General features: G+C 39.8%; 1 protein-coding gene across 1 annotated transcript in view; it reads right to left on the bottom strand.

Moving 5' to 3' along the window:
- The window catches only part of LOC126449172 (CLIP-associating protein 1-like), a 246,609-nt gene that overhangs the window by 57,714 nt on the left and 161,934 nt on the right, over positions 1 to 26,961 (bottom strand). Inside the window, 3 exon segments of the mRNA XM_050091014.1 lie at positions 1,039 to 1,206; positions 7,680 to 7,829; positions 18,981 to 19,098. Coding sequence (XP_049946971.1) covers positions 1,039 to 1,206; positions 7,680 to 7,829; positions 18,981 to 19,098 — 436 coding nt within the window.

Genomic DNA, 26,961 nt, shown 5'->3' with positions numbered 1-26,961 from the left:
CACTAAGTGGTATGGTGCATTATATTACAGGAAGTTCTTATTTTTGGAAGAACCACTCTTTAAATTTTTTTGCTGACATTTATATGCGCTAGTCCCCCCCGATTTCTTTGATGTAAAAAACTGTGGAGGATAATAAAAGCATTTGGAACAAACCCACCAATTGCTCCAGCATGTAAAAGATTGAGCTGACTGCCTTTTCCAACTGGAGCTTTCATCGTTCCTCATGTGATGTCATAATTCCACAGAGTCAGTAGGGAACGACCAGCACTTACCAACATTTTGTCCAATCAAATGATTTTTTAATGTCTGCACTACTTTTTTAGTATCACTAAAAGGCTGAGTTTTTTCTCTGGAAAACAACTCAACTCGCTGCCTTGTAGTGAGAGAAGCAGCTTCTTCTGGGTAGGATATTCTTTCTGCATGTAATAGTCTCACAGGTCCCTGAAGTGCACCCTCCTTAACATTATCCAGTTCTACTGTTTTAGCAGCATGCACTACCATGGAGTCAAAATAGCAGCAGTTGGTTCCTCCAGATCTCCAGTACTCTCTCCCTCATTTTTATCCTTACAGAGGTCGCTTCAGTTTTCAGAGCAGCAGCTACTCATTCTATGACTTCTGAAGACAGTGTAAATGGTCCATCATTATCCCTTTCTTCCTCGAAATAGCATTGTACATTATATAAGAGTTAATGAGATTGGATCCTCATGGTAGATGAGATTGGATCTTTATGGTAGTGCCCTATGGCAATATTTACAAATTCCTAGGCTCCCCCCACACGATGCGCTCCAAGTGTGGGTAGTGTCAAGGGACATTATTCCTGTCACCTGACTATACACACAAGATGCAATCTAACTCAGTTCATAAATACAACTTAAAAGAAAGCAGTTAGTATAAACAAAGTGTTTTGAATTGAACATGGATACAACAAAAATACAATTGTTCAAAACATCAATTCTAAGTCTAAATAAAATAAAATTTAAATCAACCTTTATTGTTGAAAAGAAAGACAAAGTTAAATATTAATATGTCTAAACTTACTTTTGTATGGGAGTCCATGAACATTTTGGTAAAAATTTCAGTTACTCATAGGAGTTCAACGCGTCTTAGTCTGTTTTCATTTTGGAAATATGCTTGCAATGAGACCAGCCCATCCTTACGCTCATTCCAGTGTGTGCTGGCACAGTTGTTTATGATGTCCGATATGTTCTACAGGGAAAAGAAACAAAAAAGTGTACCAACTGTTACATGTTAAAACACATTATAATATTTTGTCTCCATGTCCCAGTGAGAAACACATTTAAGTTCATGTTTATTTTGAGACAATTAATTACACAAGTATACTCAAATGGGTCTTTTTTATTATTTCTGTCAAATTTTAAAATTGTGACACTTAAAGTTGTGGCATCATCAATGGATTTAAAAAAACTGTGTGCCATGGAAGATGGTTCTACAGACATGTTCTCAGAATGTTACTTGTAAAACAATACATATGGTAATAATGTAAAAATATTAATGATGATGACAGTTAACGGAGACAAATTCCTGGACACTATTTATTGAGCTGCATGAAAATTGATCTGCAGGGTGAAATTCTCAATATGTGTATAAATACATGTAAAATACATTAAATATATGTTAAACATATTTAATATGTGCATATGTGGGCAATGCTACAGGTAAAAGGCTCATCCTAAACCCCTGGAACAATTTCAACCAAATTTGGTACACACATTAATTACGATCTAGAAAGAGATACTGCGGGAGTAAAATACACCAGCCTCCTATTGAGAAGAGGGTGATACCATGGAGGGATATGAGGAGTGGAGGAGATGGACTGAGATAAGGGAACGTAAAAAATGGAAAGCGGAGGGGGGGGGGGGGGGGATGGACAGAGAAAGGAAAGATGAGGAGAGGGACAGAAACAGAGGGAGGAAGATATAGGTATAGAGAGAGGGAGGAGGAAATGAAGAGAGAGAGGGGGAGGAAGAAGAAATGAACAGAAAGAGGGCAGACGAGGAGATGAACAGGGAAAGGATAGCGGAGGTAGTGGACAGATATTGAGTAGGAGATACGGGGGAGGGTGGGGGGGGGGGAACCAGACAGACAAACACAGGAAGAAGAGGAAATGGAATGAAATGGGAGAGAAGCAGACAGACGGGGGGAGGAGCAGACCGACAGTGGTGGGGGGGGGGGGGGGAGCAGACCGACAGTGGGGGGGAGGATCAGACCGACAGAGGGGGGAGGGAGCAGACCGCCAGTGGGGGGGGAGGAGCAGACCGACAGTGGGGGGAGGGGAGGAGCAGACCGACAGAGGGGGGAGGGGAGGGGCGCACAGTCAGAGGGGGGAGGGGAGGGGCGCACAGACAGAGGGGGGAGGGGAGGAGCGCACAGACAGAAGGGGGAGGGGAGGAGCGCACAGACAGAAGGGGGAGGGGAGGAGCGCACAGACAGAGGGGGGAGGGGAGGAGCGCACAGACAGAGGGGGGAGGGGAGGAGCGCACAGACAGAGGGGGGAGGGGAGGAGCGCACAGACAGAGGGGGGAGGGGAGGAGCGCACAGACAGAGGGGGGAGGGGAGGAGCGCACAGACAGAGGGGGGAGGGGAGGAGCGCACAGACAGAGGGGGGAGGGGAGGAGCGCACAGACAGGGGGGAGGGGAGGAGCGCACAGACAGAGGGGGGAGGGGAGGAGCGCACAGACAGAGGGGGGAGGGGAGGAGCGCACAGACAGAGGGGGGAGGGGAGGAGCGCACAGACAGAGGGGGGAGGGGAGGAGCGCACAGACAGGGGCGGGGGAGGAGCGCACAGACAGAGGGGGGAGCGCACAGACAGAGGGGGGGGGAGCACACAGACAGAGGGGGGAGGAGCGCACAGACAGGGGGAGAGGAGCACACAGACAGGGGGAGAGGAGCACACAGACAGGGGGGGAGCACACAGAAAGAGGGGTAGAGCACAGAGACAGAGGGGTGGAGCACACAGACAGAGGGGTGGAGCACACAGACAGAGGGGTGGAGCACACAGCCAGAGGGGGGGGGGGAGGAGCACACAGACAGAGCGGGGGAGGAGCACACAGACAGAGGGGGGGAAGAGCACACAGACAGAGGTGGGAGGAGACGGACAGAAGAGGTGGGGAGGAGATGGACAGAAGAGGTGGGGAGGAGACGGACAGAAGAGGTGGGGAGGAGACGGACAGAAGAGGTGGGGAGGAGACGGACAGAAGAGGTGGGGAGGAGACGGACAGAAGAGGTGGGGAGGAGACGGACAGAAGAGGTGGGGAGGAGACGGACAGAAGAGGTGGGGAGGAGACGGACAGAAGAGGTGGGGAGGAGATGGACAGAAGAGGTGGGGAGGAGACGGACAGAAGAGGTGGGGAGGAGACGGACAGAAGAGGTGGGGAGGAGACGGACAGAAGAGAGGGGTAGCAGATGGACAGAGATAGAAGGAAGGAGTAGATAGGCAGAGACGGGTGTAGGAGGAGATGGATAGAGAGATGGAGTATGCAGGCAATGCCAAGTATTCAGATAGTTGAATTACAAACACTGGTAAGGCAAGCTTAGAAACATTGAAGGCAGAGGTGGCTAAGACACGAATTACTGATGAAATATAGGCACTCATCAATGAAATAAGGAAATATATGGAATCAAAGGACATGATTGCTAAACAACAGTACTAGATGCTTAATACGAAATCAAAATGAGAAATAAACAAAATCAAGGTAAATGAGAAAGAACTTGTAGGGCAATAGGAAACACTTGTTCACAAGAAAAGAGTCACCACATATAAAAATTTCAAACATAATATTTGGGAAACCACTTATAAAGTACATTTGTGGGGACATGATTATGTGCAAAGAATGAGCAAATATATGGCAGGAGAATATAAAAAGTCTTTATTACGCAGAAGAGCAGTTACACAGTGAGAAGAAGAGACTGATGTGGGAGAAGAGAGATATTACAGGCATAAACACCCATCAAAGGGAATGTCAACTACTCACATGACAGCACAGCAAATGTTTGGGACAACAGTTCCACAAGTACTATTCAAAAGTGTGATGATCAACAAATTTAAATTAATTCAATTGTGTTCAATGTTATAAATCTGATCATTACAAATACCTTCAAAGCAGTAATGATTAATGGCAGTGACACTGCTGGTGGTGTAGTGGTAGTGTGTTATGATGAAAGATACAACCCTGTTAAGTGTCTCGTGACACTGAGTACCAAAAGGTGATACTATAAACAAAAAATAATAAAAAAAAGTAGTGTCAAAATGATGATAAAACTACAATGTTAACAAACTGTTTATGGTGGTAAAAACTGGATCTCCATCACACCTCGAAGCTCGCTTCGACCCAAATACTCCAAAAACAAAAACAAATTAGATTTCTGTAGAGAGCACAATTAAACCCTGCTGTCATCATAAAAAGAACAGAAAACAAGTAAAAAAATCAATCTAATTATTGTAACCCTTACTTGATACGCTTTTATGGAGCAACATGCTTGACACATTGGGGCATGGAAGTAGTGGGTGGGGGGATCGCACTCCAATGACAAAAACTGTTATAACAAATAATCTACTGAACAACTTCACTTGAAAACTTTTATAGCTGCTCAAAAAACTCACTTTTTGAAGTTATATGGGTTATATAATCAAAAAATAAGAAAAAAAACAACAAAAAAATGAAAACATTAAAGGTTCTTTAAAAGAAATCATGTAAATGGCCAAAAATTTAACTGAGTTTCCTGAAGTTAGAGATATACAGGGTGGTCCACTGATCATGACCGGGCCAAATATATCATGAAATAAGCGTCAAATGAAAAAACTACAAAGAACAAAACTGAATGGGGAAACCAGATGGCGCTATGGTTGGCCCGCTAGATGGCGCTGCCATTGGTCAAATGGATATCAAACTGCATTTTTTTAAATAGGAAACCCCATTTTTTATCACATATTCGTGTAGTACGTAAGGAAATATGAATGTTTTAGTTGGACCACTTTTTTCGCTTTGTGATAGATGGTGCTGTAATAATCACAAACATATGGCTCACAATTTTAGACAAACAGTTGGTAACAGGTAGGTTTTTGAAATTAAAATACAGAACATAGGTACATTTGAACATTTTATTTCGGTTGTTCCAATGTGATACATGTACCTTTGTGAACTTATCATTTCTGAGAACGCATGCTGTTACAGCGTGATTACCTGTACATACCACATTAATGCAATAAATGCTCAAAATGATGTCTGTCAACCTCAATGCATTTGGCAATACGTGTAACGACATTCCTCTCAACAGCGAGTAGTACGCCTTCCGTACTGTTCGCACATGCATTGACAATGCGCTGATGCATGTTGTCAGGCACTGTCGGTGGATCACGATAGCAAATATCCTTCAACTTTCGCCACAGAAAGAAATCTGGGGACGTCAGATCTGGTAATTGTGCGGGCCATGGTATGGTGCTTCGACGACCAATCCACCTGTCATGAAATATGCTATTCAGTACCACTTCAACTGCACATGGGCTATCTATTCAGTACCACTTCAACTGCACATGGGCTATGTGCTGGACATACATCATGTTGGAAGTACATCGCCAATCTGTCATGCAGTGAAACATCTTGTAGAAACATCGGTAGAACATTACGTAGGAAATCAGCATACATTGCACTATTTAGATTGCCATCGATAAAATGGGGGCCAATTATCCTTCCTCCAATAATGCCGCACCATACACTAATCCGCCAAGATCGCTGATGTTCCACTTGTCGTACCCATCGTGGATTTTCCGTTGCTCAGTAGTGCATATTATGCCGGTTTACATTACCGCTGTTGGTGAATGACGCTTCGTCGCTAAATAGAACGCGTGCAAAAAATCTGTCATCATCCCGTAATTTCTCTTGTGGCCAGTGGAAGAACTGTACACGACGTTCAAAGTCATCACCATGCAATGCCTGGTGTATAGAAATATAGTATGGGTGCAATCAATGTTGATGTAGCATTCTCAACACCGATGTTTTTGAGATTCCCGATTCTCGCGCAATTTGTCTGCTACTGATGTATGGATTAGCCGTGACAGCAGCTAAAACACCTATTTGAGCATCATCATTTGTTGCAGGTCGTGGTTGATGTTTCACATGTGGCTAAACACTTCCTGTTTCCTTAAATAACGTAACTATCCAGCGAACAGTCAGGACACTTCGATGATGTTGTCCAGGATACCGAGCAGCATACATAGCACACGCCCGTTGGGCATTTTGATCACAATAACCATACATCAGCACAATATTGACGTTTTCCGCAATTGGTAAACAGTCCATTTTAACACGGGTAATGTATCATGAAGCAAATGCCGTCCGCATTGGCGGAATGTTACGTGGTACCACGTACTTATAGGTTTGTGACTATTACAGCGCTATCTATCACAAAGCGAAAAAAGTGGTTCAACTAAAACATTCATATTTCTTTACGTATTACACGAATATGTAATAAAAAATGGGGGCTCCTATTGAAAAAAACGCAGTTGATATCCGTTTTACCTATGGCAGCACCATCTAACGGGCCAACCATAGTGCCATCTGGTTTCCCCCTTCAAGCTAGACGAGTTTCATTCTTTGTAGTTTTTTTCGTTTGATGCTTATTTCGTGAGATGTTTGGCCCAGTCACTATCAACTACATAAAGAAGCATATTTATTCTGAAAAATGAAAGGTATGCCTATCGTGAAGAAGTGAAAAAGCTGTTACCATCAAAATAAGCAAAGTTTTTATTGTTTAAGAACAATATTCAAGTGATTTTGATTAGAAAATAGAAGAAACCTGTTCATTATAATGAAATGAAAGAATTTCAGTCAAATTTGCATAGCTTTAACATGCACACTCATCACAGATTAATGTAAGTCCCATAGTGCTTAGAGCTGTCACAGATTAATGATTTTTGTACACTTCAAGTAACCTATCACATATACGTCGAGTTTGCAAATTACACACCATCTCATTATTAGAACAGAACATCTATTGTAAAGAAAAGAAGGGGAGAAGACATGATAAAACAAAGTGCACATACTTGAAATAAAATGCATTTAAATTTCGCAGACTCGATCTAACTTGACACCCTTGGGTGTAGGCAACCCCAGTCAACTTAGGATAGTTGCCATAGACAAATGGCCACTTTCAGAGTGAAGCAACTGACTCTAGGGTGTAGTGGTACTATAAAAATCATAATAGATAGTGCTATAAGCCCAAGTTTCTACGTTTTACATAGTTAAAGTACAGTCTCCTGCAGATGGGTGGTTTACTTGCTTCTGCAATTCCTTCTAATTGGTCCCCAGAACCATTAAATTTTCAGCAAACAATTTTGTTGTTATTCTCTCACCTATCCCTATTGTCACTTGTGACATTACATATATTATCCATCATCACAATGAAAAGCAATGGAGATACTCCACTTCCTAGTTTTAGATCATTTTTCTGTGTTAGTCATCCTGTTCTCCCTTTTCCCACTCTCACTGAACTCTCATACAATAATTAAGTACAGAATATTTTGAATATATTTTGTAAATACTGGTACTACTAAAAGGTTACTCTTAATAATTCTTTAAAGCTGACAATTGAAACAGACATTTTCCTTCAAATGCTACGAAAGACGAGCAGAAAAATATAAAACTTACAAATATAAAACTTACATCACCAGACCTCCTGTAGCAATCAAGAGATCGCTCTGAACACACACTGGATGTCTCACTGTCATCTGAATGATCATCAAACGATCTATATGCCTTGCGGCTGAGTGGTACTCGGCTGCCAACTTCATTTCCGTCAACTGAGTCGAATGTCTGTTTGGAAGTAAGAAAGTTGCTGATGTAAGAATAGCCGTATAAAGTATTTTAACACTTAAATGTACAACAATTACAATGAATGTTCTGAGAAAGTAACGCAAATTACTGGTTCTCCAAAACCTTAACAGCAAACCATTAAGTCCTCTCCTTCACATATGTTTACTGGTCCTCTCAAAATCACAATATACCTTCCTAAGATATTAACCTAGATATTTTTATCCAAGCAAACACCATCACTTTTGAGAGGGTCAAAACCATGTCGGCTGAACATTTTGTTTACTTTTGTAAAGAGAAAGGAATCGCACAAGACTAGATAAGGGCTGTAAGATGACAACAACTCATTTTAGGAGTGTCACAAAATATTTAGGTTTGGTTGCCCTGATGACAGACACACACATTGTCTGACGTAGGTGTATCTCTTTCCTCATTATGTGGATTCTTTCCAAAACCTCATTAGGTTGTTGCAGTAAATAAATTTACAGTCACCACTTTATCTTCTTCAATATACTTAAATCCACTTCCAGTTTTTCTTTGTGATGAGATCACGTGTGGCAGATAAGTTTGCTTCGAATATCAAGAGCCTAACATTTTTTATGTACAAACTGAACATGGTGTTAATGCCTTAACCACACTAACTATAACTGTTTATATCAGAATATGTAATTCATCGGTTGTAAACCACACTTTAAGCATTCTATAAACTTTGGTAGTAGCATCCTAACTTGAACAATCATAATTTCAGTTTACATCTATTTTAATTAAAGAACCTGTTTTGAGGAATTTTAGAAGTTTGAGTGAGGTGTACAACATATTTCATAGTATATCAATAGCTGCAAGCTACAGTTGTGCATTCTACAGATTTTATCAGAAGCACTTGGAGTGTAGGTACTTACATAATTTGAATATGTTTATACTTTTTTTCTGCTACTATAAATATCAAATTGCATTCCATTCATTTTTCCTCTCAATAACAGTACATACTGCCTGTAGCAGTCATAAAGGTCTGCTTTTTTCAAACCTTGTTATATGGGTCGATTAGTGAGCATAATTATGACAAAACAGAAGTTTGAGACAGAAAGTTCCAACAGCTTGAAAGAATCAGAAAATTTGATTACAATTTCTTTATCATCATAAAACAAATCAAATACCGGCTGAAAACACTTCAGTTCTTAAACAGAACTTCTAATTTTTGAAGTGCAACAGATCCAAAAGTTAAAAGTGAAGCTGCACCCCTAATTTTAAGTAATTTATTTGCTAAACAGAAAAAAAATATTGCAAGAGAGACACTGCAGCCCCATAGTAAACGCTATTAACAGGCCCAGACTCAGCCAGTTAATATTTCTAAACATATGGAAATTGTTCTAACTGCTGTCAGTTGACTAGAAGCTGCTTTAAGGGGTTTTCTGGGTTGGCTTTTGACAGAGAGAGAAACATACAAGATTCACCAAAGTGCCTTATGCACTATCCTCTCCCAGGGATACTGACTCCTTTCCAGGAAATACTGAATCTATCATTACTTGTCAATTCCAAGGTTGTACTTTGGTCATTCTAGCGACCAGCAGATAGAAGTGAGAAGACACATCCTGTTCATGGAACTGCAATGACAATATGCAGCGCTGCCCTCAGAACTGATTGCTGCCATCTGATTCTTAGCTGAGTGCTAGGTTTGAACCAGAGATTTCAATGGTTATGCAACAAGTTAGGCTGAGACTTCCAACACTTGGGCCAGCAGATTGAGAACTGTAGAGTTTTCCTAAATTGATAAGGGGTGTGCTACACATCAGAGGCTGCTACACAAGTTGCTGATTGGGTGCAGGGTGCACACAAGCTATTGTTAACTACTATTATTATAATAATTATTATTATTATTATTTCAATTTGATTACTGATCCAGTTTAAGATAATGATAGCTATAGGAGGCCTTGAAGTTTTAGTCTAAGATCTGAAGAAATGTCCCCCTCAGAAAAAGACAATTACAATCTTAGTGATCAGCTGTTAATGCACAGCAGTATGAGTTTCAGGGTAAATCAAAGTGTATATCGAAAGGATAGGTTAGTGGTAAATTGAGGTGGTGTATTCATCACAGTAGGCAAGAAATTTCACTGAGATAAAAACTGATGCTGCATTCAAGATGGCGTGGGCAAGAGTCAGATTCAAGGGTGAGTGTAAGCTTAGGAGTTGCTCTGTTGCCCACCAGAACCATCCCCTCACCTCAGTATTACATACATTTCCCAGTCATACTGTAATCATAGCAGGAGACTTTAATCATCCAGCAATCAGTTGGGAAAATTACAATTTTGTAAGGAGTTGACATGACAGAAAAACTTTGAAACAATACTAATTGCTTTCTCCGAAAATTATTTGGAACAAGTACTACAGAAGCCCGCTCAATGAGGGAAGTATATTACATCTCATGGCAACAAATAGTACAACAGCATGTGATGGAGGAGATCCTTCATGGTATACAATTTATGTAAACCTAAAGAAACATATGCTACTTGGCACATAGATAGTCGTTTTTCCCTCGCTCTATTTGCGAGTGGAATGGAAAGTACATCATACAGTATCATGCAGATTATGATCGTAGATGTAGATCTATATTTGTTGAACAGCAGATGTAAAACAGAATGTTAGGCTACAGACAGACGGATGCTGAATAACGCACATTTCCTTGTTAACGGGGCTACGAGGGAAAACTTCCATGACTATCGCTACAGAATCTTGAAAAATCCAATGCAATTCTGGTCATATGTAAAGGTTGTAAGCAGCACCATAGTTAGTGTCCAGGAACTCATGGATGATACAGGAATTGAAATAGAGGGTAGTAAACCAAAAGCATAAATGTGGAACTCTTGTTTCCAAATGTTTCTTAACTATTGAATGAAGTTCCAGGACCCAATAGACCCCTTATAAAATTATATGAAGAATTCTGTGGCTGAGTCAGTCTCTCTTTTAAGCATAATGTATCACGAATCTGCAGGAAGGGGGATGATGACTGTCCCCAGTGGCTGGAAGAAAACACACGTCATGCACATCGACAAGATGAGCGGCAGAAGTGATGCACAAAACTATTGTTCAGTTTCATTGACATCCATCTGCTGTAGGACAGTCTGAACTTAAACATAATGAGGTACTTCAAAGAGAATGACCTCGTCTGCCAACCAGCGTACATTCTGAAAACATTGGTCATGTAAAACTAACTAACATATTTTGCACATGACATACTTAAAGTGAAGGACCAAAGTAGTTTGGTACACACAGTATTTATTGACTTTGACTGTACTGAGAATTTCTTTGAAGTATTGATTAGGATGTCAATGAGGCAGTCTTTGTGTTCTCGCAGCAGGACAGACGAGTACATCCTTCATTTATGAATTATTTTTATGAGCTTAAAACAGGAGTGATTTATTTTCAGTTATCTGGGTAGTTACTAGATTAATTTTTAAATTTGAACCATGGACCTTGCCGTTGGTGGGGAGGCTTGCGTGCCTCAGCGATACAGATAGCCGTACCGTAGGTGCAACCACAATGGAGGGGTATCTGTTGAGAGGCCAGACAAACGTGTGGTTCCTGAAGAGGGGCAGCAGTCTTTTCAGTAGTTGCAAGGGCAACAGTCTGGATGATTGACTGAGCTGGCCTTGTAAGAATAACCAAAACGGCATTGCCGTGCCGGTACTGCGAACGGCTGAAAGCAAGGGGAAACTACAGCCGTAATTTTTCCCGAGGGCATGCAGCTTTACTGTATGATTACATGATGATGGCGTCCTCTTGGGTAAAATATTCCAGAGGTAAAATAGTCCCCCATTCGGATCTCCGGGCGGGGACTACTCAAGAGGATGTTGTTATCAGGAGAAAGAAAACTGGCGTTCTACGGATCGGAGCGTGGAATGTCAGATCCCTTAATCGGGCAGGTAGGTTAGAAAATTTAAAAAGGGAAATGGATAGGTTGAAGTTAGATATAGTGGGAATTAGTGAAGTTCGGTGGCAGGAGGAACAAGACTACTGGTCAGGTGACTACAGGGTTATAAACACAAAATCAAATAGGGGTAATGCAGGAGTAGGTTTAATAATGAATAGGAAAATAGGAATGCGGGTAAGCTACTACAAACAGCATAGTGAACGCATTATTGTGGCCAAGATAGATACGAAGCCCACACCTACTACAGTAGTACAAGTTTATATGCCAACTAGCTCTGCAGATGACGAAGAAATTGAAGAAATGTATGATGAAATAAAAGAAATTATTCAGATTGTGAAGGGAGACGAAAATTTAATAGTCATGGGTGACTGGAATTCGAGTGTAGGAAAAGGGAGAGAAGGAAACATAGTAGGTGAATATGGATTGGGGGACAGAAATGAAAGAGGAAGCCGCCTGGTAGAATTTTGCACAGAGCATAACATAATCATAACTAACACTTGGTTTAAGAATCATGAAAGAAGGTTGTATACATGGAAGAACCCTGGAGATACTAAAAGGTATCAGATAGATTATATAATGGTAAGACAGAGATTTAGGAACCAGGTTTTAAATTGTAAGACATTTCCAGGGGCAGATGTGGACTCTGACCACAGTCTATTAGTTATGACCTGTAGACTAAAACTGAAGAAACTGCAAAAAGGTGGGAATTTAAGGAGATGGGACCTGGATAAACTAAAAGAACCAGAGGTTGTACAGAGATTCAGGGAGAGCATAAGGGAGCAATTGACAGGAATGGGGGAAATAAATACAGTAGAAGAAGAATGGGTAGCTTTGAGGGATGAAGTAGTGAAGGCAGCAGAGGATCAAGTAGGTAAAAAGACGAGGGCTAGTAGAAATCCTTGGGTAACAGAAGAAATATTGAATTTAACTGATGAAAGGAGAAAATATAAAAATGCAGTAAGTGAAACAGGCAAAAAGGAATACAAACGTCTCAAAAATGAGATCGACAGGAAGTGCAAAATGGCTAAGCAGGGATGGCTAGAGGACAAATGTAAGGATGTAGAGGTCTATCTCACTAGGGGTAAGATAGATACCGCCTACAGGAAAATTAAAGAGACCTTTGGAGATAAGAGAACGACTTGTATGAATATCAAGAGCTCAGATGGAAACCCAGTTCTAAGCAAAGAAGGGAAAGCAGAAAGGTGGAAGGAGTATATAGAGGGTCTATACAAGGGCGATGTACTTGAGGACAATATTATGGCAATGGAAGAGGATGTAGATGAAGATGAAATGGGAGATATGATACTGCGTGAAGAGTTTGACAGAGCACTGAAAGACCTGAGTCGAAACAAAGCCCCCGGAGTAGACAATATTCCATTGGAACTACTGACGGCCGTGGGAGAGCCAGTCCTGACAAAACTCTACCATCTGGTGAGGAAGATGTATGAGACAGGCGAAATACCCTCAGACTTCAAGAAGAATATAATAATTCCAATCCCAAAGAAAGCAGGTGTTGACAGATGTGAAAATTACCGAACTATCAGCTTAATAAGTCACAGCTGCAAAATACTAACACGAATTCTTTACAGACGAATGGAAAAACTAGTAGAAGCCAACCTCGGGAAAGATCAGTTTGGATTCCATAGAAACATTGGAACACGTGAGGCAATACTGACCTTACGACTTATCTTGGAAGAAAGATTAAGGAAAGGCAAACCTACGTTTCTAGCATTTGTAGACTTAGAGAAAGCTTTTGACAATGTTGACTGGAATACTCTCTTTCAAATTCTAAAGGTGGCAGGGGTAAAATACAGGGAGCGAAAGGCTATTTACAATTTGTACAGAAACCAGATGGCAGTTATAAGAGTCGAGGGACATGAAAGGGAAGCAGTGGTTGGGAAGGGAGTAAGACAGGGTTGTAGCCTCTCCCCGATGTTGTTCAATCTGTATATTGACCAAGCAGTAAAGGAAACAAAAGAAAAATTCGGAGTAGGTATTAAAATTCATGGAGAAGAAATAAAAACTTTGAGGTTCGCCGATGACATTGTAATTCTGTCAGAGACAGCAAAGGACTTGGAAGAGCAGTTGAATGGAATGGACAGTGTCTTGAAAGGAAGATATATGATGAACATCAACAAAAGCAAAACAAGGATAATTGAATGTAGTCTAATTAAGTCGGGTGATGCTGAGGGAATTAGATTAGGAAATGAGGCACTTAAAGTAGTAAAGGAGTTTTGCTATTTGGGGAGCAAAATAACTGATGATGGTCGAAGTAGAGAGGATATAAAATGTAGGCTGGCAATGGCAAGGAAAGCGTTTCTGAAGAAGAGAAATTTGTTAACATCCAGTATTGATTTAAGTGTCAGGAAGTCATTTCTGAAAGTATTTGTATGGAGTGTAGCCATGTATGGAAGTGAAACATGGACGATAAATAGTTTGGACAAGAAGAGAATAGAAGCTTTCGAAATGTGGTGCTACAGAAGAATGCTGAAGATTAGATGGGTAGATCACATAACTAATGAGGAAGTATTGAATAGGATTGGGGAGAAGAGAAGTTTGTGGCGCAACTTGACCAGAAGAAGGGATCGGTTGGTAGGACATGTTCTGAGGCATCAAGGGATCACCAATTTAGTATTGGAGGGCAGCGTGGAGGGTAAAAATCGTAGAGGGAGACCAAGAGATGAATACACTAAGCAGATTCAGAAGGATGTAGGTTGCAGTAGGTACTGGGAGATGAAAAAGCTTGCACAGGATAGAGTAGCATGGAGAGCTGCATCAAACCAGTCTCAGGACTGAAGACCACAACAACAACAACAACATTGCATATTTGGGTACTTACTATACACAGTATAGCATTTTAATACCTGGGTAGTGTAGTGTGAATAGGGACTATGTAATGTAGTCCAGTGTGGATATGAACTGGGACTGCTGTATTTGTATGCAAGTTGAATTGGTGAACCTTCACTCAAAGCTCAATGCGGTGCTGTCTTCAGTCACTCAGCTTGAGGCTGCTGCCGATGGGCGTCACTGCGGAGGGCTGAAAGTGGGGATCTATAGTATGTCCAGCACATTCCATGTGTCCCTCGACTGGTCCACTACTGTTGATGTCCCTGTTATTGCCCACACTGAGGTTGACCCCTCACCAGTGGCTGAATGGGAGGTCATCCCAAGGTGTGACAGGCAATGAAAGACTTTCTGAGATGGGAGGGGAGACTGATCAAAATACCTCTCTGCTTTGTCTGGCAAACAGGATCATGGTACTATCTACAGCTGATACACATCCTGAGCCACACGTAGTTGCTTGCCCTGTTCTAGAGGAAGCCTCTCAACCTGCAAGGTTGCAGAGGGTAGGATCAACAGCCGTTGGAAGCTCTAATGTTAGGCACGTAATGGCACCCATTAGGGACATGGCTACCATGGATGGGAAGAAATCCAGTGGGCACTCTGTGTGCATACCTGGCGGAGTCACCCAAGAGGTGGCATGGGTCCTTCTGAATGCCACAAAAAGTAAAGGATGTAGGTGGTGGCTCATGTACGTACCAACAATAAATGTTGCTTTGGATCAGAAGAGATTCTCTCTGGTTTCAGGTGGCTAGAAGAAATGGTACAGACTGCCGGTCTTACTTGCAAGATGATGGCAGAGATCACCATTTGTAGCATCATCTACAGGGTTGACTGTTGACCTTCAATTATAGACCTTTGATACAGAGCTGAGTGAAGGGTCTGAATCAGAGGCTCCGACAGTTCTGTAACCATGTAGACTGGAGGAGCCTCGAGTTGCACCACAGGATGGTGGGCAGGTCAGAGGTCCACTGAACACAGAAAGTGTTGAGTGGGGAGGAAGGGGGGTGCACGCGTGTGGATTGGACTGGGTGATTTTTTAGGTTAGAGGGCCTCAGGGAAAGACAAAATAAGTTTCAATTTTGAAGAGTGATGGCCAGGCACAGAACAAGGGTTGACATAGGAACCGTAGGTATTATATTAGTAAATTGTCGTAGTTGTGTTGGGAAAGAACAAAAGAACCAGGGGCTAGAAAGCACTGAAGCACAATTCGTTCTAGGTAAACAACAGAAAAATTCAGCCAAAATTATTACAAAAGACCTGACGTTGTTCAGAGAGGATACATTTAAATACAGTTGGTGGTTACTGTTAGAAGTAGTCTAACGAAGTTTGGACAAGAAGAGAATAGAAGCTTTCGAAATGTGGTGCTACAGAAGAATGCTGAAGATTATATGGTTAGATCACATAACTAATGAGGAGGTATTGAACAGAATTGGGGAGAAGAGGAGTTTGTGGCACAACTTGACCAGAAGAAGGGATCGGTTGGTAGGACATGTTTTGAGGCATCAAGGGATCACCATTTAGTAATGGAGGGCAGCGTGGAGGGTAAAAATCATAGAGAGAGACCAAGAGATGAATTCACTAAGCAGATTCAGAAGGATGTAGGCTGCAGTAGGTACTGGGAGATGAAGAAGCTTGCACAGGATAAAGTAGCATGGAGAGCTGCATCAAACCAGTCTCCGGACTGAAGACCACAACAACAACAACAACAACAACAACAACAACAACGAAGTAGATAGTTCCTGTGAGTTAGTATATGTAGAGGTTATACTCAACAACTAGAATAAATTAATAATTGGTTCCTTTACTGACCTCCAAAGTCAGATGATACAGCTGCTGAACAGTTCAAAGCAGTCTTCTTTCGAACAGGTACCCCACTCATACAATTATACTTGTTGGTGACTTCTGTCTAACCTCAATATGTTAGCAAAATAACATATTTGAAGTCAGTGGCAGATACAAAACATTGGCCGAAACTGTACTAAATTGTTTGTTCGAAAATTATTTTAAACAATTAGTTCAGGAGCCCACTAAAAGTGTGAATGGAGGTGAAAACACACTTGACATCTTAGCAGCAAATAACCCTGATCAAATTGGGAGCATTGTGATGAATTCAGGGTACAGTGAATGCAAGGTCGTTGTAGCGAGACTGAATACCGCAACACCCAAACCTAACAAGAATAAACACAAAATATACCTATTTAAAAAGCGGAAAAAATTCGCCCGACGCTTTCTTAAGGGACAGCCTCCATTCCCGATGAACTAACTATAAAAGTGTAGACCACATGTAGCTTATATTCGAAGGAATGGTATCAAAGCAACAGAGAGATTTATACCAAACAAATTAATAGCAGATGGAAATAAACTCCAATAATACAAAAAACAGGTCAGAACACTGTCGCACAAGCAACAAAAAAGCATCCCAAATTTAAAAGAATGCAAAATCTCCAAGGTTGGTGATGTTTTACAGAAGCTTGAAATTTAGGGTGAGCTTCAATGCAAGGTGATTTTAATAGTTTTCACAACAAAACTCTGTTTTGACATGTGGTAGAAGATCCAGAGAGACTCTGGTCATACTGGAGGTACACCAGCGGCAAGACACTATCAACACCTTCAATGCACGATAGTGAAGGTCATGTTGTCAATGACAGTGCCAGTAAGATGGAGTTAAAATACAGTTTTCTGAAATTCCTTTACCAAAGAAGATAACATAAGTTTTCCAGAATTCGAATCAAGAGCTCCTGCCAACATGAGTAACTTAGATGTCGATATCATCAGTGTAGCAAAAAAAGCTAAATCACTTAATAAAGTCCTCCAGTCCAGATTGTATACCTTATGCTGATATAATAGCTCCATGCTTAACAATCATATACAACCACTCACTTGCCAAAATATCTTAACCTACAGACTGGAAAGTTGCAAAGGTCACACCAATACTGGAGTAAGAGTATGAGTAATCCAGTGAATTACAGACCCATACCACTAATGTTGATTTGCAGCAGGATTTTGGAACACATACTACGTTTCAACCTTACGATTCTTAAACCAAGTGTTAAGAATGTTTAAATTATGCTGTGTCCAAAATTTTACAAGGTGCCTTACTCTTTCATTCCTTTTCCCAGTACATATTCATCTTTTTTTTCTTCTTTCTTTCTTTCTATTTTTCCTTCTCTTCTCTTTACTACTGTCAAATTCCAGTCCCCCTTCAAAATTAGGTTTTCCTTTCCCCTTAACTACCTGAACAACATTATATTTCTTATTTCCCATTTCAACTGCACAGCTCTCACCACATCTCTCTGGCCTCCATTCTCCTGGACCCTGTCAAATCATTTAGTTTAGTCTCATCAACATGACATTCTCACTACATCGCTCTGCCCTCTATTCTTCTGGACCCTGTCAAATTATTTATAGAATTTTAGTCTCATCAACATTACATTCTCAGAGTGTTTTCCAGTCACATTTATTTTAGAGGTACACACACACACACACACACACACACACACACACACACACACACACACACACACACACAAATTCTCTCTTTTCTGCAGTTTAGTAATGTTCTCTAACTTCTCAGGTTCACCACTATGTTCACTGCTTTAGAGGACTAACTGTCAAACTTTGTATCTGCCAGCACCTCCTATATACATTTTTCTGTACTACTGCATGTCTCAATCTTTCACTTTTGACCTTCCTTCACCCTGAAGATATGCAAAACGACATATAACTGTCATAGTGTGTGATGAGTTAAGATATATGAGGGTTCTACTGTAACGCTCTTAGAATGCATGAAAGACAATTAACGCTTCTACTATTTGGTGAGTTGTTACCTCTACATTTTCATTAGTTATTCTAGAAATTTGGTAAAACAATAATACTAAGTTACCTTATCTGCAAAATGTCAAATTCAAAAATAATGTTTTTGTAAATTTTTGACTTACAAGAATACGAACAGTAAGAGTGAAACTGAAGAGAATGAATTGCTTTTATTTCTGTGTATTCCATGCCAGTTTTCATAATGCTGAAAACTTTATGTTCAGTTTCCTCGTAGTTACGTGTGTTGCCAAAAAAAATATATGTAGCCTTAAGGCTTATAAAAAATATTCAGTTCCTTTTTTAAGTGAGTGCAAAATTATGCTTTGATTTTTACTCAGCATGTTTCAAAAAGGGAATTTTTATACCAACAAGTAAACATAGTATTTAGATCACAAGTAGTCATCTGAGTGTTCTGGCACTTCTCCATTTCTATAAATGTAATCTAAAGAAAGAATTGCATGTCTATGAACTACTGTCAGACTTAGCACATATATTTATGTTACACAGGTGTACACACAAAAAAGAAAAAAAATAGTGACACAATACACTCAAAATAACAATGGGACACTTACCAAGGCATCAGCTAGTGCAGACTCAGCTTCCCGACTCTGTTGTAATATTTTTTGGGCCATCACTGGTCGGGACTGTCCTTGGCGATCACTCACATTGCCAATATGTCCAGACCTCCCTCTGTAGAAAATATAAATTCCAAGTTCAGAACAAATTCTATTACGAGTATAGTTTAAATAAATACTGAAAAATGCAACATCACAGAGTGTTAAGTCACATTCGTATAAAATACTCTTAAATCACATCACATATTTCAAGAATATTACAGTTAAATTTATTTTTCCCATTCAGTCATTCCCTTTTTTAAAGCTCTGTACTTCTTATTCCTGAAAACAATACTAAGTCTGGTTTGTTGTTACTAAAATTCAACTGTACTTTTCATATCACCAAGTACTGTTCATAAAAAATGTAATAGGGAGACAATTTCTAATGAATCATAATGGATAGCAAAGCGCTGTAATATTCATACCAACCTTTGGGTTATCATTAGTTTTACTTAAAAAAAAAAAAAAAAAAAAAAAAAAAAAAAAAAAAAAAAAAAAAAAAAAACGAGTTATGGTGGACATAGGATATATTACACAAATTAAATAATAATGTCTATAATAAAGAAAGAAAATTAAACATACATTCACATGCTCAAATAATGTCTTAACTGGTACATCAATATGCTTTAAACATGGACCTGAAAAATTCACATTTGTGATAAATGCTAATATCTGTGCAAATTCCAGCTCAAAATGCAAACTACCTAATAAATGCTACTTTGTAAAATGTACCTAAGTGAACAGGATGGGAGTAACTGAAAACTGATAAAAATTGTAACATGTTGACCAGTACGGCCTATCAGTTTGCAGTTGCTACTGTTCAGCCATAAGACAACACAATTAAACGTATCAAATACATCAACAAATAAGTTGATTTCAAACTCAATTACACTCAACATTTCAGCTATCATTAATTCACCCTTTTGCCTTTGGTTTTGTAGAGATAGTGGCCTTAAACATAATGTTACTGGCCTTAAACATAATGTTATTTTTAGCGAGGCCTTAAACATAATGTTATTGTTAGCGACTAGCAAGCGATCACTGCATGTCAACATCATTCGATTTCTATCGATTCACCTATTTCAGTCAGCTACCCAACCAGAAGTCTTCCTGGAATGCATGCATATATTTCAGTTCTGCTTCTACTATCTTGTTGGTTCTATCTGCATTCTGTAGAGTTACCAAATATGGATGTACATCTACATACCTACTCCATACGGTGAGTAGCTACTAGTCATTTCCTTAGCTGTTCCATTATTAAATGTGGTGAGGGAAAAACAACTATCTATAAGCCTCTGAAAGAGCCCTAATTTCTCTTACTTGATCTTTATGGTCCTTATATGAAATGTACGTCAGCGGCAGTTGAATCAATCTGCAGTCAGGTCCAAATGCTGATTCTCTACATTTTGTTGATAGTATTCTGTGAAAAGAACATAGTCTTCCCACCAGGGACACGCTGTGATATTCACATGCTGATCGAACCTACCAGTAACAAATCTAACATCCTGGTCTGAATTGCTTTGATGCCTTCCTTTAATCTGACCTACTGGGTATCCCAAAGATTCGAGTAGTAGCCAAGTATGGGTCATACTTCTGTTCTATATGCAGTCTTCTTTACAGATGAACCACACTTTTCTAAAATTCTTCTACTAAATCATAATCGACCATTGCCTTCTACTGCAGTCCTTATGTCCGCATTCCATCTCGTATCACTTTGCAACATTACAGATAAATATTTAATTGAAGTGACCACATTAGCAGCACAGTGCTAATGCTGTATCTGAACAATACTGGAGTATTTCTCTTACTCATCTACATTAACTTACATTTTCCTACATTTGGAACTAGCTGCCATTCATCACACCAACTATAAATTTTCTCAAAATCATCTTATATCCTCCTACAATTACTCAACAATGACATCTTCCCATACTCCACAGTGTCATCAGCAAACAGCAGACTGATGCTCACCTTGTCTGCCAAATCATTTATGCATATAGAAAATAAGAGCGGTCCTATCACATTTCCCTGTGGCACTACTGTCCCACCCCCAAACTAACCAACCAGTATGCCCAGCCTACAAAGTCTGACATCTGTAATAAAGGGTGGCCGCCAAACCCTATGACGCCTGGACGTGTTTTCACCTTGGTTTCGCCACATGTTTAAGAAACTTACCACAGCATTCCTTGAACATTCAACAAGTCGTGCAGTTTTCAAAATGCTTGTACCAAGCCTCCAGGCCATCACAATCTGCCCTGGATATAACTTGGATAGATCACGTGCATTCCCATTCTACACATAGACAGTACGATCACTGACAATATTTGTACCGTGCAAGTGTCTGACTATCAGTCATTCTGCGCCAGGTGATGCTGCTATCGCCTGGATGAGTTTATATCGACAGTAGGTCAGCGGTCATAATGTTCTGGCTGATCAGTGTACATAGGTAAGATGATGCATACTGCTGAACATGCTTGATGAGAACACTAATAGAACACCACACTGCAGCAGCATAACAAGTCAGCAGTTGCAGAACATTGCCTATCGGAATCGTATGGAATGTATTATGATCATACTACACAGACTTCTAACTTAGGGAACTGTGTCATTAAAGGATTATTGAGATTGGGTATGGGAACTGCTGACCAGTCTTTAGTAAGAGCTGAGAATCCACTGATTAAGAAGAGGAAGGAGATATCTCACAATTAACTGATTTTGGTGGAAAGTGGAGCAACAGCAGAGATTCCACCAGGATGCATCCCTGGTCACGAACTGTGGCTAGAGCAATGTGTCAACACGATGTGGAAGAGCACCGCACCAGTCCCTAAGCATTCAGTTCACCATCAGCACACCCAACGATGGCAATGTGGCTGATTGTCGAAATACTGTGCCCATTGCACATTCACATCTGGCTGTTCACCCGTGAACTATTTCACCATGAATTATGCTTGAAGAATCAGTTACCCATTGTTGAAAGCTTACATTGTGCTCAATGACAGAAACAATACAAAGACAGTTTCAGGAAAAGTAATGTTCAAGTTTTTGTAAAAGCCAATATTTCATTAGATATGCTGCAAAATCACGAAATACCAATTCTCGAAAGAAGATGAACCATGCATGAGGACTTTATGTGAGAAATATTTACCAGTTAAGTTATTTATATTTCAGATTTGAGACTTTTGTCAATTTTGAAAATAAAAGGCAAAGCAGACCTCAGATTTAGTACACTAATTTAGAGAATATGCGTTTTTTGTGCGCACACACAAAAGACTATCAGCTTATCTGCACTCATTTAGTGGTGAATAGAAGTGCTGTCTCAAGTCTGCTGTTCACTGTTGCTACTAAACCTTAAATGTCACATCGGAATTACCAAAGTCACACACGGACACATAGAATATTCATTTTTTGTTATAAGGGTACCATTCCCCCCCGCCCCAGAAATGTATTAAATAGCAGTAAATGATTTTCTGTGTATTGCTATGCCACATAATTAAAAATTTAGAAACCAACTGCATACAATCATAGTATATTGCATAAACAGGTAGTGTTTTCTACGTTGCTTTTCAGATTTTTTATCCAGTACTTGTCACACACTGCAGCGCTATTCACCAGATTTATTTCATTTGTCATATGCACAATGTGTTTCGGTAAACAAGTCCCATTGTAAAGTGGGATATATTACATTTTAGGTATGAAACTTGATGCATTGTATGTGAGTTGCTATGTTGCAGCGGTGACTTAAACTGTAACATAAACACATGAAAACTGTTATGTATTTGTCTTTTATATGCAAGCAAGTGGTAAAGTGATTGCAGTTACAAAATTCTGAATGTTCTCTTATGAAGAAAATCATCTGCTACTCATCACTTACAAGTTCACTTCAAAGTTTCGTCAATATAATTACTTTCACACTTGGCACCAGGTAATATACAGGGTGTACATAAAGTCCGGGAACGCTTTCAATTATTTACTGCATAAGAACCAAACATTGTACAGATGTCATACACGTCATTTTGAAGAGAAACTTTTATTTTTCTTTTCCTTCACGTATACCGCCACAGCGTAGATTGGTAATTTGCTGATAGTCAGTGCTAGTCACGAACATGGTGAGTTCAGGTGCAGAGCGAGCTTTCTGTGTACGCCTCCCTGATCACCAGATCTCACTTCGTGCGGCTTTTTTTTCTGTGGGTCACATTAAAGATCTGGTGTATGTACCGCCTCTACCACATGATGTAGCACAGCTCCGGGAGAGAATATGGGAAGTGACTGCCATGGTCGACAATGTCATGCTGAGATGGATATGGCAAGAATTCAATTACCAAATTGACGTCTGCCGGGTCACTCATGGTTCGCATATCGAATGTTTCTAAAAAAAACTTTCAGAGTTTCAGTTCAAAATGCAATATGTATGGCATCTGTACAATGTTTAGTACTTGTGCAATAAATAATTGAAAGTGTTCCCAGACTTTATGGACACCCTGTACAATGGTAAAATGTGTGTGTGTGTGTGTGTGTGTGTGTGTGACAGGGGGGGGGGGGGGGGGGGGGGAACCATCCTACTATGGCTAAGAGCAAAGTGGACAACCCAGTGGCATGACATGCAGCTGAACAAAACATGTTTGATTTCAATGGCTGCTTCAAAACCGGGACCAAGTGGATTGTCTCCTCCACCACAAGCTTTTCTATCCCTCCCCCTTCCCCGCCCCACTCCAAATTATTGCTTTCATTCACTGTGACACGTGCATTCTGTCTGCAGCAGCTGGAGATAGAGGTTATGTGTGCATGAGGTGTGTCTGCTTGTTTGAATGTGTGTGTGTGTATTTATGTTTTCTTTTCTTAAGAAGGCTTTGAGCCGAAGCTGAATGTGTAAAAGTCTTTTTGTTGTGCCTATCAGTACATCATCTGTATGGCCAGCAGCAATCTATCATTTTCATAATACTGTCGATATTCCAACCTGGACTCTCCATTAAGGAAATTTAATTCATCTATGAAAGAAATGGTTTATAAAACACTTGCAAGGACAATTCCTGAGCATTGCTCATCAACCTAGGGTCCTTACCAGGTTGGATTAGAAGAAGAGAGAGTGAAGAACCAATGAAGTGTGCCACGTTACATCACAAGATCACTTAGGAATCAGAGGATCATTACAGAGATGCTCAACAAGCTCCAGTGGCAGACAGTACAAGAGAGGCAATAACAAGAGAGGTTTACAAATGAAATTAAAGGTCGTACATTTCAAGAAGGGTACGGCAACATATCACTTCCTCTAACAGACGTCTCCTGAAATATTAGTGTTGAGAAAACTGCAGAAGCAGAGCTCATACTGAGATTTATTATCAGTTGTTCTTCACATCATGACTCACAAATGGAACAAGGACGGGAGAAAAATGATAGTGGAACCAGAAATACCCTCTGCCACATATAATAAGGCAGCTTGTGGAGTAGAGATGCCGAGGGAGATCTATTGGTGTGTATGGCTACATGTTCGTCATTCACAAATTACTAAATAGTACAATGCCTTGAATTTTAAAAAATCAGCATATTAGCCTTCAATACTACTCATGTTACTAATGATACATACTTATTATACTAACTGATAACATTTTAATACTTGTTTACAGTTCGTCACAACATTTGACAACCATAACCCAACTGGAGTCACCGTTTAACATTCCAAATTCTGAAGGATTAAACACACATTAGAATTATTCTGTATCCAAATGTATCAATTGAGAAATCAAACATTGAATGTTAATCATTTGCCCTGTCAAAAATCAAGAATTCCTCACATTCAAAACAAAACCACCATCATGATTCACAGAATTTGCATGAAAACATAAGTCTACTTACAGAAATTCTTATGTTACAAAAATTACCTCTATTTACCTCTAACACATCATCCTGACCTTTTAAACTAACGTAGGTGGGAGACTTGATTAACTCCACAAGACTGCACGTCCACTTCTTACAAACAAGTATAGGATAATTTGTTGCACAAGGTGCCATGGCCAGTAAACCAGGTTTACGAAAGAACAGAGCAGTGTTGAGGAAATGGTGGAGCAATGCTTCAGTGATGTCAAAGTGTCTAGCCTTGCAATTCTTGGCATGTGCTGCACCACACACAGCTTTATGTGAGATAAGAAACAAACTAAGCTACACTTAACTTGTTGATTCAGAAGTTTGTTAGTCAAATGGCAACAACAGTGTGTATTATGCTGGGTAGTAAACTAGTTCGATATATAGCTAGAAAGAGCAGACCAATCCAACAGGTCAGAAATGTAGATTATGAGAAATTTTGTTTTCTAAGAATAGATTCAGTTAAGCAACAAGTTTGGCACCTTGGAAAATAATGTTATACAGTCATGGACAAAAGGGGGCAATGATTTAGCAAAGACATTTACGCAATCAGTAACAGATGTCACACATATGGAGAACAGAAATGAAAAGAAAATTTCAATTAGAACTACTAACAAGAAACCAAGAATTTTAAGCAAATAATGAAAGAAGCATGATAAAACATACCGAATTAAACAAGAGGTAAAATATTTATATTCAAGAGTATGTGAGGTCACACAATGTATAATTTGTGTTGAACAATTGCAAACAATATAGGAATTTAGAAAACAAAGTAGGAATTATTATTTGGTAGACACATTTCATAAGTTAAAGATGACAGATCATAAGTAAGTAACAGCGAAGATGAAAAGTATTCAAAGACTTTTAAAATTTTTGTATAGAGAGAGATCACACATGGTCTTCAGAGCCTGATCACACAGTGCACGTTTTTAATTTTTATTATGATTTTAGATTAATCAGAAACAAACAGTTGATAATGAAAATGTACATAAAGACATTTAAACTATGATGAAAGCAAAGGTGTCTGGTGATTACGGTGCTTTAAAAGAAATTATTAAAGCTGGATAAAAACTAATATAAAACAAAAATTGCAGAGTGTTTGCAAAAGAAGACAATTCCTCCTAGCTGCAACAATGCTGCAACTGTTCCGCATTCACAAGCAAGACAAAAGAAAAAGATAACTGTAGACCTATCAGCCCATTTCTTTAATGTACAAGGTATTCATCAAAATTATCACCAATCACATAGGATAGAGGAAAAAATGATAGATTTTAACCAAGCGAAGGAGCAAAATGGCTGGATATGGCGATGTAGATCATTTGTGAGTCGTAAACAAAATTACAGCGCAGGCAATAATTTTGAACTGCACAAATTTGTTTTAGATTCATGTATTATTAAAGTACCACTGCATACACTTCACAGATTTTGATGAAGTTTTAGACTCAGTTTCAGTCAAATCTGCACAAACAGCCTTTGAAAATCAGTGAACTGAATTATGGAAAGGGTTGTTGCTATTCACCATATAGCAGAGATAATGTGTCAAAAAAAAAAAAAAAAAAAAAAAAAAAAAAAAAAAAAAAAAAAAAAAAAAAAAGAGAGAGAGAGCCCACAACACACGCAAATCTCATACACAACCACCACAGTCTTTGTCTGCTGATGCCAGGCTCGGTGAAAGGTGAAAATCAACTGAAATTGGCTCAAAGACATAATGAGATTAAAGAAAAAATAAACAAAGAGACTGTAGTGTGGCTTGCGGGTCTGTGGGTGGATAAGTGTAAAGGAGGGAGACGGAAGATGCGAATAGATTAGGTGAAGTTGGTACTGGAACAGAGAGGAGAAGGCGTTAGGGGTGGGGAGGGGTTGGTAGGATAAGATACAAGTTCACGTGGCACAGAACGGTACAGGAAATAACACTCAAAAATGTGCAAAAGTGATGCAGAAAGAGAGATCAATTTGAAGGTATAGGATTAATATCAGTGGGAGTAATGTGGGACATGAGATGCTGCACCAACAATTGACGCAGTCTTGTAGCTGTCTGTTGTGCGCGGTGGAGACAGTTGACACAGTAGAGAGTCAGTGTGGT

The sequence above is a fragment of the Schistocerca serialis genome, unplaced genomic scaffold, assembly GCF_023864345.2.
Source record: "Schistocerca serialis cubense isolate TAMUIC-IGC-003099 unplaced genomic scaffold, iqSchSeri2.2 HiC_scaffold_711, whole genome shotgun sequence".
NCBI classification, from domain to species: domain Eukaryota; kingdom Metazoa; phylum Arthropoda; class Insecta; order Orthoptera; family Acrididae; genus Schistocerca; species Schistocerca serialis.
This window is presented reverse-complemented; position numbering and strand designations above follow the sequence as displayed.